We start from the raw sequence: 17,632 nt of genomic DNA, 5'->3' as shown, positions 1-17,632 counted from the left end.
CTAAAGAAGTCCATACAAAAGCTCCTCATTTTAACTAAAGATTGATGGAAAAAGAAAGAGATTTATGGACACTGCATCAAATTCGAATGGCCATCCATATCTTTCCATATTTTAATCTACAAGTTTAAACCCTGGTGCTACAGACCTTTCCCTGCCTAAAACCCTTGGGACATATCAACACAGAGTCGATGCAAAGGCCACCTTTTGTATGCGTGCAATCGATTTGTGTCATCGAGAACTTGAGTTTAGTTGCAACATTGCATCTGTCTGCAACAAAGTCTCCTGCATAGTAAAGGATCCAGCTCCCAGGATCGCCTAAATAGCACTGAGATAGAGTCTGCTGACTGTTCGATGTCGATAGCTGGAATCGCACCGGTTTCTTGTCCCAGCCATGAATGTGCTCGGAGCTACAAATCCGACGACCAAAACGCTTGGAAGCTCGACCCAGGTGGAGCCGAAAGAAGAGGCTGTAGGTACCGGCCGGGAAGCAGAAGTCAATTTCCCCATCCACCTCAAACCACCAAATTTGCTGAAGGTATGCAATCATGTGGAACCTGCAAATGAAAACATTCGATACGATGGTCACTTCCTTTTTCTTTTCTTTAGCTCAATGTGTTTACAATTGTATTATTATTTGATTTCTAAAGATTATAAATGTTTCCGAATGCAAGTCCCTACAAAGATTGAAACTACGTTTAGACATTTGAACACCAACCAATATCAGAAATCAAAAACTTGTTGAGCTATAGATAATCAAGTATTGATTCAAAACTAGTAAACCGATTCCAAATAGCTACAGCACATACCTGACTAAAAATGAACTACATGTATCACGGAGCTGAGAAGGACTTCGACTATGTCAATTCAATGTGAAGATGGGATATGTGCCACCTATCGGACACTACTCTTCTCGGTCGGAGGGTGGTGACCTCTAAGAGAAGATGAGAAGGGTGAAGAGGCTACTATCAACTAATATTTACATGTTATGATGCCACATCTTAATCTGTCTATGCTTAACATCAAAAGTATGATAAAAATGGATGCCAACACTCCAACTAACACTGCTCTCCTAACCCTCTATTGCTTGGCCAAACAGTCCTTAAACCTTCAATTTACATCTTCATCTACAGAGAGTCATTAAATTCACAGTTCTTTCTCTAAAAATAGTAAATAGTAGATGACTGCATGACACAGTTGAGAGGGACCTTGATCATGTCAAATCAGTGTTGACGCGTTAACAACTTACAATTTATGACATATCTACATCGTTAGAGAATTATTAAGTTTAATAGTTACATCGTGACAAGGACTGATCAGGCAATCAAAAACTTACTGCAAAATAGTCGGGATTCAACAGAACAAAAAACCATTCAGCTGATCATCTTACTCGAGAATTAAATGATGCAGCAGTATGTCATGAGAGGACTTAGCATTATGAAAAGGTAGAGGCCAAATTTCAAATATCTCTTAAGTCAAAGACAACAATACCCACTCCATTTTTCAGGATAGCTAGAGTGTGGTTGCAAAAATGCAGTCTAAAAACTGCTTTAGGATCTGATTTCATGGAAGCTATTTGCAATGGCTTCAAAACTCCTCTCTTTTACTTTTCAGCAAAAAGGTAATTGTCTGCAGCAGATTGCTGTATCGATGAAGAACCTTCCTATCACTGTCTCACTTCATTAAGAACAAAATCAAGAAACAAGCCCGATAAAAAAGCTCAAATGAATGTGTAAACAAGAAAAAGGAAGGAGCTGTGCAGTGAAGATACAAAACACTTACAAGCAAATAAACATATAAAATTTAAAGGATTAGTCAAAGAGGGAAATGTTACAAACAAGTTGGGCCTCACTCCCACAATTATAAGTGCCGCATGACTATGAAAAATGTGGCTCGATGTGAAAAATAGAATCTGATGGGTTAATTAGCTTATCAAATTTATCGAACTTAAACCATCAACCAAAATGCTCAGGTTAAAATTAATAATAATGCACCCATAAGACCCTATAAGTATATCATAGTCTTGTCCACTTCCAAACTAATCGAGATGTTACAAATGCTATACCTCCAAAGCCAATCAACAAGGCCTGTTATTCCTTTGCAAGAAACCACTGCCATGTTTAAAGAGTCCTAAAGAACCTGTATCAACAGATTTAAATTCTACAGAACCTTGCTAAGATTGCTTGAGACACAAAAACTTCAAGAGCAAAAACAAAAATCCACAACAAGCATCTTGGCACATTACAGTGATATCAAATGACAACTGCAGACCTATGTACAATTCTTAACATTTAAGAGATCTAGAACATTTGCCTGTCAATGATTTAAAGACCGTTGATTTGTGCCACCCAAATTGTGGGTCTTTTGGATGAGAAAAATCACACATGTTAAGCAAAGTTAAAACTCTATTCTGCAGTAAAGGCCAACACACCAAAAATACTACTGTAAGTATATAGACAAGATCTAATACCTAGATTCTTCGGTGGGAAGGTATTTCCAGTATCTCCTGTCATCAATTCCCGTGATCAGCAATGCCTTTGAGGAAATGGACAAGCAAATTCCGCCGCTGCTCTTCTCCAGCCAGAATTCCTAATTCACCACGTTTCGAAGCTAACGTTAGATGAATTCCCAAGAAAGCACCATAGCTCGTTCCACTACTAATTATCTCCATTTCTTTCCAGAGTTAAACAGGGTAACCCCACCCGAATCCTAAAGATTATTTCATCTCGATCTTAAAATTGAATGATCTGAGCACGAAAATGCCATCTTTAACATCAAAAACACCGATTCTTAATATCCTGTTCATATAATTCGAAGAAAAGGAGATACCTTGGTGCCCCCATCGAAGGGGTTCGGCCGGCACAACCGCGCGTAGATCTCCTTCTTGCAAAGACTCGTCTTCTTGCACGGGCTCTTCTCATCGGAGGCCAATTCCATCAAATGCCCGTAGTTCTTGGGTAACTTCGTCTCCCACACGAAGTCCGCCGACGCCGCCCCTCGGAACGCTCGGCTGAGCCGCGCGGCGCGGCATATCTCCAGCGGGTCGAGGTGAAGCATCACCTCCGCGACGCAGTTCTCCGGCAGGTACCCGAGCCCCGTGTCGTGGCCTTCCGCCTCCCTCTCCGGGCCCATGATGCTCGAAATCCACGAACCCATCAGCCAGATCAGTGGCACCACCTCCAAGAGAGAAGAAACACACGAAGCAAACAAATCCGACCAATTCCCAACCCCAATGGCAGCGGTCCGAGCAGGGCGCTCACGGAAAGACGAGGGCTTTCGAGGACAAGAGCAAGGAGGCAGGAACCGGAATCGATTCGCGATCTATCAGTCGCCGTTGCTTTGTTGTTCGATTCGATGCTTTGCTTTGAAACGCCGAAAGAAGCCGAAGGGATTTAAGGCTACGAGCTGTGACTGTCAGAAGAATAGCGCATCTATCTATTGAAATGCTGGCGGGCAGCCCGAACACCCAGTGGCGGGGCCGCCCCTACTCTAGTCTAGTGTGAAAGCCAGGATAAAGACGACAGAATCCACGGCATGCCACGTCGGATTCGGAAGCCGGAAGGAAGACGACGGAATCCACGGCGTGCCGTGGCGGCGGTGCGACGTGTACTGGCGAAAGTAGTGTTTACAGGTTGGCAAAAGACTTATGTTTTGCTTACTTACCAAAAATCCACGACTCACTCAGCCACTCGAGCTGTCATTGGACATCGTACGTAGACCCGGAGATCACACGTCAAGTGGGGGAAAGAGCCAGCGACAAACAGCCAGGAAACTGTGTTCGTTTGACGGCAATCTGTGTCTTCTTCCCCGGTCATTGTTTGCTTCCGACGGATTGCTGCGCCACGTGTAGACCACAGGGTAGGGTAATCAGATGCCGTTGTACCAAAGATCACACGAGCAACAAGGAACAGCACTTGCAAACCACTGCATCACCCATGTCCGAGGGAAGACGGTAGGGTTCTTCTTACTTGGATAACAAGCCATGAACAAGGATTAAAAGTGCAGACAAGTAGGGAAAAAGAACATCCACTTAGGCACTTACATATTTCATTTGGCAGCATACTTTTGCCCACAAAACCATGCATCAGTTTCTCCTTTCCAGGCCTTTGGTGTTCCCCTGTTTAGTGTGTTTAAGGTCATAGTTCTTTTCTCTTCTCTGATATGTTATTTCGAAGACATGTGGTGGCTGATCACATGGACCAATCAATCATCAATGACACTGACAGCAAAACTACGAGTTGCAACAATGGATCTCCTTCGTACTTTTCTCAATTCTAAAAGACAACAAAGGGAGAGGAATGCTTCCATATTTTAAGGCCGAAGTTATACAGTATATGTACAAGAAACATAGATTCGTCCTTTCGTTAGTTAATAGAATAAAATCTGTAGGGAAGATGGTCATTAATCATTAGGTGAAGAGAGAAGCCACGAGTTCATTGTACTGCAAGCTTCATTCCACTGCAGCCCAACAGTATCAATGAGATCCTCTTGTAGATTTGCTGCTTCCTTTCGAGGACCAGACCCATCGAAACGATGATCTATTTCTTAAATTATGTGGTCCAATAATATGAAATAAAATATATTATAAATTTAATTAGCTTTTGATCAAAATTATTGGTCGATATAATAGAGATTCTAATATTGGGAGATCGTTTTGATTTGATGGGAGAGACACTTTGTTAACCCTATCTAAACCCTTTGCTCTCCATGGAGCTAGAAGAAGAAAATAAATGCTATTAAGCGTCATGAATCGCCCTTAGACAACTATTTCATACGTCATCTTTTAACACCGCAACGCATGAAAGTTCTAATAAAACACACGAGGCACAATAATCGACTATAAAAGCACAGCGTGTATGATGTCCTCCTAGCACAAGTTCTAAACCCCTCCTCACCACCTCTGGTTTTGTATCTTGACTCCCATGTACCTACACCATGAACGAGGTAAAATTTCAGATATAGGTACATGTTAAGGTAGGAAAACTATGCCATGTAAAGGTGGCACTTTATGTTCGTTTTGGAGCAATACTGGTGAGAGAGAGAAACTGCTTTGACTAATAATGCGTTCGATGGATTAATATTAAGAAATATGACGCCAAGTTTGGCTACCTTCCCAACATCCTGACGGTCTCTTGAGGATTCGTTCCAGGGGAGAAGTTGAACGTGGAGCCGTCGATGACCCTAAGCGAGTCAAGGCCAAGAACTTTGTAGTCGTGATCGACCACCTGGCCGTGTTCCTTGGCCCCATGTTCCCGAGACAGACCTGCGCGGCTTGCCCGCCTGCGTCATGTTCCTTGGCCCCATGTTCCCAAGACACACCGGCGCGGTCGGCCCTCCTGCGTCGAACCCCTCGGCCACACGCTGCCGAGCTCCCCTCATAGCGTCATGCCCGCCTGAGCGGTGTCACTCGGTCGCAGCCTGCCTGCACTGAGCTTCTCGACCATACACTATCGAGTTCACCTCAGCGCGGCCTCCCCGCCTGAGTTATCTCTCGACCCGAACCTACCTCTTCGGCCTGCGTCGTGCTACTCGGCCGCATGGCCCTCGCGACCACACCTGCGCGGCTAGCCCGCCTGCATCGTGCTCCTCGACTCTTTGGCTTTACGTCACTTGAGACACACCTGCGCGGCTAGCCCGCCTGCGTCGTGCTCCTCGGCTCTTCGGCTTTACGCCACCCGAGACACACCTGCGCGGCCAGCCTGACTGCGTCGTGCTCCTCGGCTCTTCGGCTTTATGCCACCCAAGACCACACCTGCGCAGCTAGCCCGCCTGCGTCGTGCTCCTCGGCCCATCGGCTTCGATCTCCCCGAAACTGCGTCCGCACGACCAGCCTACCTGGAGACAGAAGCCATGCATCAGACTCCCCTTGCGTGACAACCGACGCATAGCTCCTTTCGGGGGGGAATATGATAAGGGCAAAAATGACGACGTGACACGCCATGACGTCAGCCATGCCCAAACAACACACTGCTCGAGGAGCTTTGACCCCGTGCGCTCGACCGAGGCACAGGAGCACATCGACCGAGGCTCGCCCATACCCTACGGTAGCCCGGTTCTCCACGCAACCCCAGTGGCAATGTCAGACACCACGTGAGATATTGTCCTGCCCCTGCAAGCGGGCACATCAGGTAACATCAAAACTCATCTATAAATACCCCAGAGTTCTAAACGAATAGAGGGGGACACTTTGGAGGAGAAGCACAACACACTTGGAGGAACTTCTACTTCTCTTCCTCCGAAACCCTCTCCACATCATCGCTAACTTGATCGTCGGAGGGGTCGGGCCGAGCCCCCGGCCCGACCTGTGTGCAGGTGCGAGACGGTGTCGCCTCTTCCCGGCGCTGCGGCGGAGCTTCCTCCCGACCCGATCTGTCGACCCGAACCGCCATGCACGGCCGCCGGGAGACCCCGAGGAGCGCCCCCAGGGAGATCCCCGCCTTCCGGACCCGGACCAAGCCGCGTCGACCCCCGAGGCCACGGCTAAAAAAGTTATTTACCATAACAAATAGTATTATTATGAATATGTTCACAATAAGATTTTTTTTATTAATAATTACAATCACTCTAGAAAGAAAATCTAATATCCATTTATTACCTCAAAAAAATAAATTTATAAACTTACGAAGAAAGATTTAAAGTTTTATCATAATCACCTTCAATAAGTCTTAAGATTCATTTTGAAATATTAACAAAGTTTTCTTGAGGTAGTAGTTGCTAGAATTATTGAGAAGATCATCTCATGTACGGTTTGTTAAATAAAAAATAATATCTTTGAATTCTTTTTTTTATTCTCTCTTAGTATAGTTTCACCATTTTGATATACTATTAAGTTTCAAAGATCTTAAGACTTGAATAAAGTTTTCATCTTAATACTTCAAAATTTATAATATTTATTAGCGAAGATAAATATATGGTGTTGACACATAGAATTATCATTAGATGTCATAATATTTTTAAATATCTAATTTAGATGGAACTTGACTCTAATACGATAAATATTGAGGACGAAGGAGTAAGACAACTTAAAACAAAAAACTACAATACAATTAAGAAAAAATACTTCCAAATAAAAAAAAGAGAGTACCAAGAGGTAAAATATTAAAATACTTGGAAACAAACTGGCAAGTACTTTTTGTTATGTGAACCAATATTTTATTCATAGAACTCATGATAACTACTTCACCATTATCTCACCCATGATTAAGGTAAGCATAAAAATCATATAACAATAACTTTTTAGATTATGAAACACTAAGTAAAACTAATTAGAACATAAATAGAACTAGCTAAGTAACTATATCTATGAATTAAGTAACTATACTTGGATAACTAGCCATGAACAAAGATTAAAAGTGCATACAAGTAGGAAACAAAGAACATACACTTGGGAATCTTTTTAGGCCAGCTTTAATAACTTTGTAATATTATTTAATTCTATTATTTTATTATTTTATTTTTAATATTATAAAATTATTTTTAAAATTTTGTATAAAATTCTATAAAATTATCCTTTTAATTACAAAGATAATATGTAATTCTTTTGGTGGCCTTTTTACCATAGAAACCACTAAAGGCGACGCGTTTGGCAATATAAAGCGCTAAAGGTGACGCCTTTCCGTGGAGTGTGAGCATGGCCGGCGCTACCACCCCTTCCTCGGGCGTTTGGAAGTTGTACCAGCCGTATTGGAAGCGGACGAATTTGCTGCAACTCGGCGTCGTCGCCCTCCTCTGTTCCGCGTCTTACTTCCTCGGAATCTGCCATCACGGAGGGGATTCCGCCTCCTTCAACTCCACCGTTCTCAGCGCCGTCTCTTGCGACCGGAACCCCCCTGTCACGACAACAACTATTGGCGCCGGGACGCTGGACTTCGCCGTCCACCACGGGGCGGACCAGTCGTCGACAGGGTTTCCGGTTGTCCGGGAATTTCCGGCGTGCGACGTCAAATACTCGGAGTACACGCCGTGCGAGGACCGGACCCGGTCGTTGCGGTTCGACCGGAAGCGACTCGTCTACCGGGAGCGGCACTGCCCGGAGAAAGGAGAGCTCCTCAAGTGCCTGATCCCGGCGCCGCCCGGGTACAAGAGCCCCTTCCCATGGCCAGCGAGCCGGGATACGGCGTGGTTCGCCAACGTGCCGCACAAGGAGCTCGCAGTGGGGAAGGCGGGACAGAATTGGATCCGCGTCGACGGGGACAAGTTCCGGTTCCCGGGTGGCGGTACCATGTTCCCCAACGGCGCCGACACCTACATCGATGACATCGACCAGCTTATTTCTCTAAGTGATGGGTCGATCCGGACGGCCGTCGACACCGGCTGCGGGGTGAGTGGTTCCTTCTTTGTTCTTCTTTCCCCTGTTCCTGTTGACCCTACTTGCTTTTCCGTGCTTAATGACGGCGGTCAATGGGGTTCCGGGCAAAAAATTCGATTTTGGAAAGTACTAAGATTGGATTCTTCCCCCTTTGATCTGCTGAAATTCCCGGCGTCGGTTCAAATTAGGTTTCCCTGTTGATGGAACAGGGTTGATTAACAACACGAATTTTTCCTTCTTTCTACGACAAATCGTCAGAAAAATCTGGATTAGCCTGATAGATTCTGGTCAAAGTCAACGCTCTTTTGACCATGAACCTGCATGTCGGAGAAAACTCTTTGAGTGAATTCTTGGATTCGTTGACTATCTTTCTCTCACAAATCGGTGAATGCTTCGATCCCTCTGATTGGATGCAGGTGGCGAGCTGGGGAGCTTACCTTCTCTCTCGGAATGTCCTAACCATGTCGTTCGCGCCGAAGGACTCGCACGAGGCGCAAGTCCAATTCGCGCTCGAGCGTGGCGTCCCTGCCATGATCGGCGTGCTTGCATCCATCCGCCTCCCCTATCCGTCGAGGGCCTTCGACATGGCCCATTGCTCAAGGTGCCTCATTCAGTGGCACCTCTATGGTACTTCTCTGCTTCTGTCGCTTCTGGTTCATCTTCTTGTATCACCTCCTCTCCCGTCTTACTCTGTCATGTTCTTGTGAAAAGATGGGCAATACTTGATGGAGATCGACCGCATTCTCAGGCCCGGTGGCTATTGGATTCTCTCCGGGCCACCGATCAACTGGAAGCAGCACTGGAAGGGTTGGAACAGAACAGAGGAGGATTTAAGTGAGGTGCAGTCTGCCATTGAAGCTGTTGCCAGGAGCCTCTGCTGGAACAAACTGAAGGAGAAAGGAGACATTGCGATCTGGCAGAAGCCTGTCGATCACATCAGCTGCAAAGCCAATCGCAAGATCATTCGATCACCTCAGTTCTGCCAATCGCAAGATCCAGACTCCGCTTGGTATGCGCTTCTACGTAGCACCTGCACTACCCGCCTGACAAAAGGATCATCTTTTCCTGTAATGATCTGCTAGAAATCTCGAATCAGGTACACAAAAATGGAGACTTGCATCGTTCCTCTGCCTAAGGTGGCCAGTCCCGAAGAGACTGCCGGTGGGGCACCGAAGAGGTGGCCCGAGAGACTTACGGCGGTGCCGCCACGGATCGCTTGTGGAAGCGTTGTTGGAGTCACAGCGGAGATGTTCTTGCAAGACACCGAGCTGTGGAAGAAGAGGGTTGGATACTACAAGAAGGTGATCGGCCAACTGGGTCAGGCGGGCAGATACCGCAACCTGCTCGACATGAACGCTAATTTTGGTGGCTTTGCTGCCGCCCTGATCGATGATCCTCTCTGGGTGATGAACATCGTCCCAACAACTTCTCAAGTTAACACCCTGGGAGTCATCTATGAGCGTGGGCTAATTGGAACCTATCAGGACTGGTGAGTGACTCACTCCACAGATCTGCTGGTGCTGCTACCACCACCACCACTGTTTCTGCTTCTCTGTCCTCACAGTGCCATTCGTTGCAGGTGCGAGGCAATGTCTACGTATCCAAGGACTTACGATCTCCTCCATGCCGACTCGGTGTTCAACCTTTACAAGGACAGGTAAGAAGGATCGATTCTGCTTCTGCGTCGAGATCATGTAGCTCATGTTGGTGCATTATTAATTCTGCTAATCCAGATGCGAAATGGAGGACATTCTGCTGGAGATGGATAGGATCTTGAGACCCGAGGGCACGGTGATCATCAGAGATGATGTCGACATCTTGGTCAAGATCAAGAGCATTGCAGATGGAATGAGATGGAACAGTCGGATCGCAGACCATGAAGATGGCCCTCTGCAGAGGGAGAAGTTCCTTTTGGTGGTGAAGACCTACTGGACTGCTCCGGGACCAGACCGGCAATAAGGTTGCGGGTTGCAGAAGATAACTTGAGATCTAACTCTTTGATTTCACAGCTTGTTTTATCTTATTGTGGTAGTTCATTCAATTCGTAACCGGACCTGAGCTGCGTCAGTCTCGTATCATCTCTGACAGAGATGATAGAAGAAGAAGAGATAGTATAGGAACCAAGTCCTACACCAGCAGCAATTCTTACCTAAAATGAGATGGTCGAAGACAATTCTTCTATTACTGATCAGCATATAATAATAATAATAATAATAATAATAATAATAATAATAATAATAATAATAATAATAATAATAATAATAATGACAAATATTCTTGCTGAATCTTTTTGACTGATATTATCCAACATCTTTAGTCTATCAAAAGTGAACAACAATTTAATTGATAATAATAATATTATTATTATTATTAAATTGTGTTTAAGTATTTTGAACTCGTAAATTTATCCTGATTCGATCTGATAGAATAATTAATCCATTCTCATTGAATCTGAACTCCTGATTAAAATAATTAAATCTAAATGAATGATACTATGCTTCTCAAACATTAATATAGCTCATAATAAAAATGAAATCTTAATATGACGTATGTACTTAATCTTTCATCATATTTTGACATTAAATCAACTCTAATAATAATTATTAAGAGGTAATTGTTCCATTAATTTATTAAATTTAAACTATATATATATATATATATATATATATATATATATATATATATATATATATATATATATATATATATATATATATATATATATATATATATATATATATAGTTTGTTCAGTTTGTTTTAAAATCGTGCGTTACATTTCATTCAGTTTGTTCGACTCAAGTCCGATCGACTTGGCCGGAAGCCCACCGAAGGCCCGAAAGCCTGTGTTTTTTGGGGCAGCAGTCGCGGGTCGCCGGCCAAGTTCCTCCAAGGTCTCCGATCCTCTCTTGTAAACGGTTTCGTAATCGCTTATCGCCGTTTCCGTGCTCTTCTTCTTATTAGTCGTCGATGTGGTTCTAATTCCTTTTGATATGGAGCAGAGAGGGAGAAGGCCCACAGGAACCCGCAAGGTGGCCATTCAACTGGATCGAGGGCGCCAACCCTCCAGCTTGCCGCCTCTGCCTTTCGCAACCTCGTCCACGACTCCTTTGATCCCGTCGAACACCGGGCCGGACGGTGGTTGATTGATGCTTTGGGTATTCATGGTCGAGCATGAGCTTGCATTACTTGTCTATCACTGAGTTCAAACTCACTCTTTTCTACATTTGTACGTTTCTTTCTGCTAGGAGAGATGTTAATGAGCTGTGTTTATCTTATTTCAGTTTGGTCCGACCGAAACAAATGTTCCAAATACATGATTCTACCAACCAATTGATGGTTCCTGATATCAGCTTATGATGTCTATCTGAGATAGAATTGCTTTACTTGTTTAATCTGTAATGTGCATCTTTACTAGTATGGTCCTGTCTTTTGTTAAGATGTATATATGCTGATTCATGGACGTAAATTCTGTGGCTTTACTCTGAATGCATGGAGTTGCTATTTAGCTCCAAACTCTCTCTTCCTCTTTCATATGTATACATGTCTATGCATGTGTTTATTGACTAGAAAAGGTTAAAGGCTTGGTGAAATCCTAATTGTTTATGAGGATTACTTGTTTTATGGACTTGACCTTCAAATTAGTTTGATATCATGAAATGGAGACTAAGGGAGGCAAGATACATACTTTAGGAAATATGACATGCTGCAGAAATCAAGCTTATTGATCAGTCAACTTGAAGGTGACTGATGGCATCAAATGATGCTTTGGAGGACCTTTGTTTAGGTTTACTCCCTAGACGTGAGCAAAACAATGTGTCAAGTTTATAAATGAGTACTGCCAAAATGTGATCCCTCCATGCTGGGTGTCAGTTTTCCTCTTAAGGGAAATTCTTCTGTAATCACTTTTAAGCTACTCCTTCGGAGCAAGACAATCATTGGACTCACCCATATCAAAATTTCCTAGTAGGATTTCTTTTCATCGATTAAAAGCAGCAACACAGATTTTAGAACAATTTACATGCCCATTACTTCTTTTCCATGAGGATAAGAATACTTCTTTTTCATGAGCAGGACAGAGAGCATATTTATCATATAATGAGAACCATTTCATCTGAGTATGTACTTCGTTACCCACATTTCTAGAGATTATGTTGAACTTTCGTATCTAACTCATTCTTGACTCTTGAAGTAGCCATATATCATGGCATTATGACTGCCAAAGCTATAAAACAATATTTAGGAATTACCTCAGGCCGCATAACATTTTAATGATTCTTTGTTGCCAGTACCAAATCATCAAATCATCCCTGCTTCTAATACAAAGTATCATTTTCTTCCCGTAGTTGCCTGAAAATTCTTGATAATTTGATGTTGCAGCGAATATGATATTTATACTCATAATACTGCTATTGTATTTTCTCAGATGATTAATTTCCAACAGAAGCTGATGAAGGGAGCCCATTTTAGTCCTCGATGCCTCTTATATTGCATAAACCAACATGCACTGTGAAGATGAAGACTAGGAGGAAGAAGAACAAAACCATGCTGATCATTTAGATCAGTATAGAGGGGAAGGCAAATTAAAATTGATATGAGCGCGTGGTAGTCACAGAAACTAAGAATCAGACTCTTCATCTCCAGGCTCGCTGGTCTCCTTGGGATGACCTTTGTCCATTTTAAACATCATACATACTTCTTGGGAGTCCTCATTCTTTTCTGTTGTAACTTCTAGCTATTACCTTGTACACAGATACTGTATGAATAGTCTCTTATTAATTAAGAAAGGAAGAATTCCTAGCTTTCTTTAGTTATAGAAAGTGTTGGAAAATCATCATTGCTCTCACATAAAGAGGGGAATGGCAATTCATTGTTATTTTCTGAGCTTTGATGTCTTTTTGCTTCTTTCAGTCTCATTTTCTTCTAAATTATGCATCCTATTTATTGTACTGGATTCCTAGGATTAAATTGGGTTATGGTGTTCCTGATCTTCATATTAAATCTAGGAACTTCATTCACTGATTTCTGAAATGGGTGCTCTATGAAAAGAGATTTGATTTTGTAAGCCTTCTGAATAATGCAACTGCAATGACAAATCCACTGAGTCTCAGAAATCTCCTTCGAGGTAGAAATAGAGTACACTCTGAATTAGATACATTCTCTTTTATCATCACATGGCGTTGGAAGCTTGTTTATTGTTTTTGTCTCTGTTTCAGGAGTATCTAATCCAGGATCTGCCATCCATCAGGGTCGCATCCACCTCAATGGACGAGCGATGTGACTCGAATGAGGTAGCAAAGAAAGCCTGGAGAAAGATGGTCGGTAATCGTGCGACCCCTCAGTACTATCTCAGGTTTGGAAGCTGTACCTTCCTGGTTAACGTGACAGTACATTGTGCTTCTCATTTCATGCAACTAGTTAATCAGGTCCTTAATTGATGAACAGGAAGCTGCCTATGCTCCAACCTTTTGCAAGTGCTAAGAGCAAAGCTTTTCTAAGCCATCAAGAATCATGAACAGGAGGAGCCCTCTGCATCTGTTTTGCATCCCTGTGAATGATCACCACCTTAGCAAGTCTGTCTATTCATGCTCATGTTTTTAGAGGAAGGTAACTGTTCAGTGATGTTTCCTCTTACTTTTTTGAGCATTTCCATGCAGAGACTGAGGTCAAACTGCATTTACTCATACTGTGAATTTTGCTTCTAGTTTTTATCCTTTTGTTCTCAGTGGTGGTGGGTTTTGAGTCTCGCTCGGAGATTCTTTGGGTGCATCAGTCCCTTTGCTGCGCTTCCTACCATAGAAAGCTGCCAAATGTAGGTATGTAGAAGTTCTTTCATCCAAAAGCAAGGTTTTATGCCCAAGAATCCAAGAATTCAATCACAAATATTTTTCACTCATGATCATTTGCAGCTTACGAGGTTTCCAATCAACACTGCTGTACAAGGGAAAATCTGACTTGGAGGCATTGAACATGGTGCAGTCTAAGATTATTTTTAATCTTTTCTCAAGTTTCTTGCCTGACTATAAACTTATAATCTACAGCATGGGATTGAGTTCGGATATCTGATTATGGTTGTCTTGGGAGCCCAAGCTTTTGAGTTGATCATATAGTGGTTCCATTTTCATGATGGACGAAATACAACACAATACCTACCATAGTGTCACGGCCTTAGCTGGATTTGCCTAAGGCGTAAGGCACTTTTGCGGTTAAGACGCGAACTTAGCTTGCATTGCCTAAGTCGTGCTTCACCCTTGCAATATTGCTCCGCAAAGATCAGCCCACTTGTAACCTCTCGCAAGTCCCGAATGATCTGTAAAAGAGAAAGTTGATTAGTTCGAAAGAACGAGCGACAGACAAGTTTCGACGTCTCGCGAAAAGAGAGAAAGCTTTACAAGCAATTCAGCGAGCACCTTGCGTACACAAGAGAAAAGAGGGAGAGGGGGAAAACAAGGGCTTTAGAAGGTTGAACGAACAGCTGCTTACCGAGTCTCGAGCGCGACAACAAATTCCCATTAAGGCAACGTGCGAACTTGCGAAGGAGTGTTCAACGCTCAATACTATACCAAAGCCCCATCCAACCCTGTGTCACCTGGGGGGTTCCAAGGGGCTGAGATGGCTGATGTTTTGGTGAGCGGAGGCGGATTCCAGAAATCAGCTCGCGGCACACAAAAACGGAACTGTTTTGGGCTGTTTTGGGACTATTTTGCTCGGTTCGGTGAGCGGTCGTTTTGTAACGGTGCAGCTTGTTCGAACTTACATGTTTACAAGCAAAATGACCCAAAACTAAGACAAAACATGTTGTCAAGCAGGTACATGTAGGTGTGAGCGACGAACGGTTCGTTAAACGGAGTTGTTGTGAGTGCGCGACAACCGTTCGTGACAATAGACATCACCTGCGAGCTGCAACTAATGATAAATTATGAACTCTTCTACTTACCTCCTTTAATCAAACAACTGCATCACAATTGATGTTCATATAAGACATCAATTGCATATATGCATTTTTATGGTTCCAAATTCATTAAATTAATAGATCAATTATACCGTGGAGGCTTGCCCGTATGCCTCAAGTATATATATCATGTTACAAGAGAAAAGTGGATGAAAGATTCAGATGCTAGGAATTGAATTAGATTACAATTTCTTGATGAATATACTATCATTAATTTAAGTAATATGAGTTTGTTTATGATTCATTAAGTTAATAAGTCAATTATCCTATCAACATAGATTATAATAGATTAAATAGAATAATTAGCTAGTATATATGGATAGAGTTCATTCGAAGAGAGCCACCATAGAAATCCTGTTAAGGCCAGCTGTGATCTAACTACATTCCATAGAGATTGAACACACTTGTGCAGGGTGATTTCTATTGGTTTTAGATGTCAATGTTGGGTCAAAGAAGAAATAATTGAAGTATCTATCAGTGTAGAATTAGAGAAGAAAGAAGGAAAATGATTATTACGTTAGAGATTTGTATGTTAAATTCTGATACAATGTCATGCACTCGTAACCATATCAAACTGCTGTCTTTCTCCTTGCATAACCTTCACACTTCAATCTCAGACACACCAACTCTAGCAGCTGCTGCTGCTGCCACCGCCACCGCCACCGCCACCGTCATCTCACTCGCGAAACTGTTTTGGCTTTCCCTTTCCTCTGGCCCATCCTTTGAGCTTGTAAAGCAATTTAGGCTTCTTCAGACCTGAATGATTCTTCCTTGCTGCGACATCCAAGCAAGATTCAATACCAAGTTCTGCAACTGACGAGGAGCAATAGATAGGCTTCTTTGGACCTGAGCAAGTTTCATGACCAATGCCTGGTACTGGTGAACAGTCTGAGTCATGGAGTTCCACCCTGCAACTCATGACGTTGTCATTTGCTGGGAGCTCCATGATCCACTGGCCTCCAATTCTCTGCACTGGTTTTACTTCATGTTCTTCTTCCTTTTGATTCATCAAACCTAAATGATTCTTCCTTGCTGCCACATCCAAGCAAGCTTCATGACCAAGTTCAGTAACTGATGAAGAACAATATGTTGGCTTCTCTGGGCATGAATGATTCTTCCTTGCTGTGGCAACTGAGCAAACTTCATGGCCAATGCCTGCAACCGGTGAAGAACGGTCTGTATCATGGAGTTCCACCCTGCAACTCTTGACCTGGTCATTTGCTGGGAGCTCCATGATCCACTGGCCTCCCATTTCCTGCACTGGTTTTACTTCAAGTTCATTCCTCAAGCATGATCCAACCCAGCCCAGATAAATCAGCTCCTCCATTTCTAGGTACCACCGGTATCGAAACTGGTCTAGCTGATCAGGCATTTCATTGTTGGATAAAATCCTGATGCTGTCATCCTGGAGTGTCTCCTCTGTACTCTATGGACATGAAAGTAAGAGCATGCATCACACTAACTATTCAGTCGCTACAACAAGCATTATAATGTACTCAAATGAGGGGCGGACTGAAATACTAACCTCTGATGCAGATTGATAATTTGCCGTAAATGAATCCATCCTTGAATCTAAGACTTTCTTACCCTTCAGTAGTTGATCAGCTATATCTTTTACTCCTTTCAGCTCCTCATTGATCTTTGATAACTCGGCATCTCGAGCATCCAGAATCAGAGCCTGCCGACGAGCTTCATGCAAATGAAGCCTATTTAGTTTGGACAACTTTTTGGCCTTCCACCGTAGACATTTGAGCTCTGTTCTCATAGACTCGAGGCTTTCAAGAGCTCGTTGTTGTTTGGAAATGGTGGCCTCAAGCCTCTGATTCTGGGCTTCCAGGCACTCGAGCTTCAAACCCAGACACTCGAGCTTCAGATTCTGCAACAGTGATTCCTGCTCTTTTGCATCACAGTAGTCCCAGAATTGCGATTCGACCTCGCATGATCTGCCGTTGATTGAATCTACAAGGCACTTCAAGCTTTCAACCTCTTCTTCCAAGCTATGTGCATCTTGGAAATTGATGATGGAGACCTCACATGGGTTCTCTGGACATTGCACCCTCATGATTTCTTCTTCTTCTTCTTCTTCTTCTTCTTCTTCTTCTTCTTCTTGTAGGTACATGGAAGATGATTCCTGGCCTTGCAAGCTCACCTCATCCTCAAATTCAGAGAGAGAAATGCAAGGGGAGGAATCCATGAGGTGATCTACTTGGCTTGATGTACTAGAGGGAGATTTGCTACTTGTTCTACTCTTTTTGGCGATGATGGAGAAGGTGAAGCCAGCCAAGGGACGAGATAATGGAATGGCAAGCTTTAGGAGAAGAGTCTTAATTTCCTCTCTCCTATTCCTTTCCTTCTCCATTCATAGAGAGCTGATGGT

General features: G+C 43.3%; 3 protein-coding genes and 1 long non-coding RNA gene across 4 annotated transcripts; 2 read left to right on the top strand and 2 right to left on the bottom strand.

Moving 5' to 3' along the window:
* Window positions 1–81: 81 nt before the first annotated feature.
* On the bottom strand, window positions 82–3,732 carry LOC135672951 (F-box protein PP2-A13-like). The gene is made up of 3 exons (XM_065181521.1): window positions 2,827–3,732; window positions 2,468–2,586; window positions 82–554 (listed from the first exon to the last, which is right to left on the bottom strand). Exons 1-3 carry the CDS (start codon window positions 3,151–3,153, stop codon window positions 125–127), a joined length of 876 nt encoding a protein of 291 aa, XP_065037593.1. The 5' UTR covers window positions 3,154–3,732; the 3' UTR covers window positions 82–124.
* Window positions 3,733–7,627: 3,895 nt separating this feature from the next.
* LOC135672950 (probable methyltransferase PMT15) lies at window positions 7,628–10,363 on the top strand. The gene is made up of 6 exons (XM_065181517.1): window positions 7,628–8,317; window positions 8,722–8,932; window positions 9,017–9,314; window positions 9,402–9,794; window positions 9,885–9,962; window positions 10,039–10,363. The coding sequence occupies exons 1-6, from the start codon at window positions 7,628–7,630 to the stop codon at window positions 10,262–10,264; spliced, it is 1,896 nt and encodes a 631-aa protein (XP_065037589.1). The 3' UTR covers window positions 10,265–10,363.
* Window positions 10,364–11,076: 713 nt separating this feature from the next.
* On the top strand, window positions 11,077–13,904 carry LOC108952920 (uncharacterized). The gene is made up of 4 exons (XR_001978140.2): window positions 11,077–11,197; window positions 11,306–11,532; window positions 12,730–13,656; window positions 13,749–13,904. It is a non-coding gene; the product is annotated as an uncharacterized LOC108952920 (long non-coding RNA).
* Window positions 13,905–15,740: 1,836 nt separating this feature from the next.
* LOC108951146 (uncharacterized) lies at window positions 15,741–17,614 on the bottom strand. Its single transcript, XM_065181520.1, has 2 exons — window positions 16,781–17,614; window positions 15,741–16,681 (listed from the first exon to the last, which is right to left on the bottom strand). The coding sequence occupies exons 1-2, from the start codon at window positions 17,612–17,614 to the stop codon at window positions 15,932–15,934; spliced, it is 1,584 nt and encodes a 527-aa protein (XP_065037592.1). The 3' UTR covers window positions 15,741–15,931.
* Window positions 17,615–17,632: the final 18 nt, after the last annotated feature.

This window comes from Musa acuminata, chromosome BXJ1-5 (genome assembly GCF_036884655.1).
Source record: "Musa acuminata AAA Group cultivar baxijiao chromosome BXJ1-5, Cavendish_Baxijiao_AAA, whole genome shotgun sequence".
Taxonomy (NCBI): domain Eukaryota; kingdom Viridiplantae; phylum Streptophyta; class Magnoliopsida; order Zingiberales; family Musaceae; genus Musa; species Musa acuminata.
Note: the sequence above shows the minus strand (reverse complement) of the source record. Positions and strands in the feature narration are given on the sequence as shown.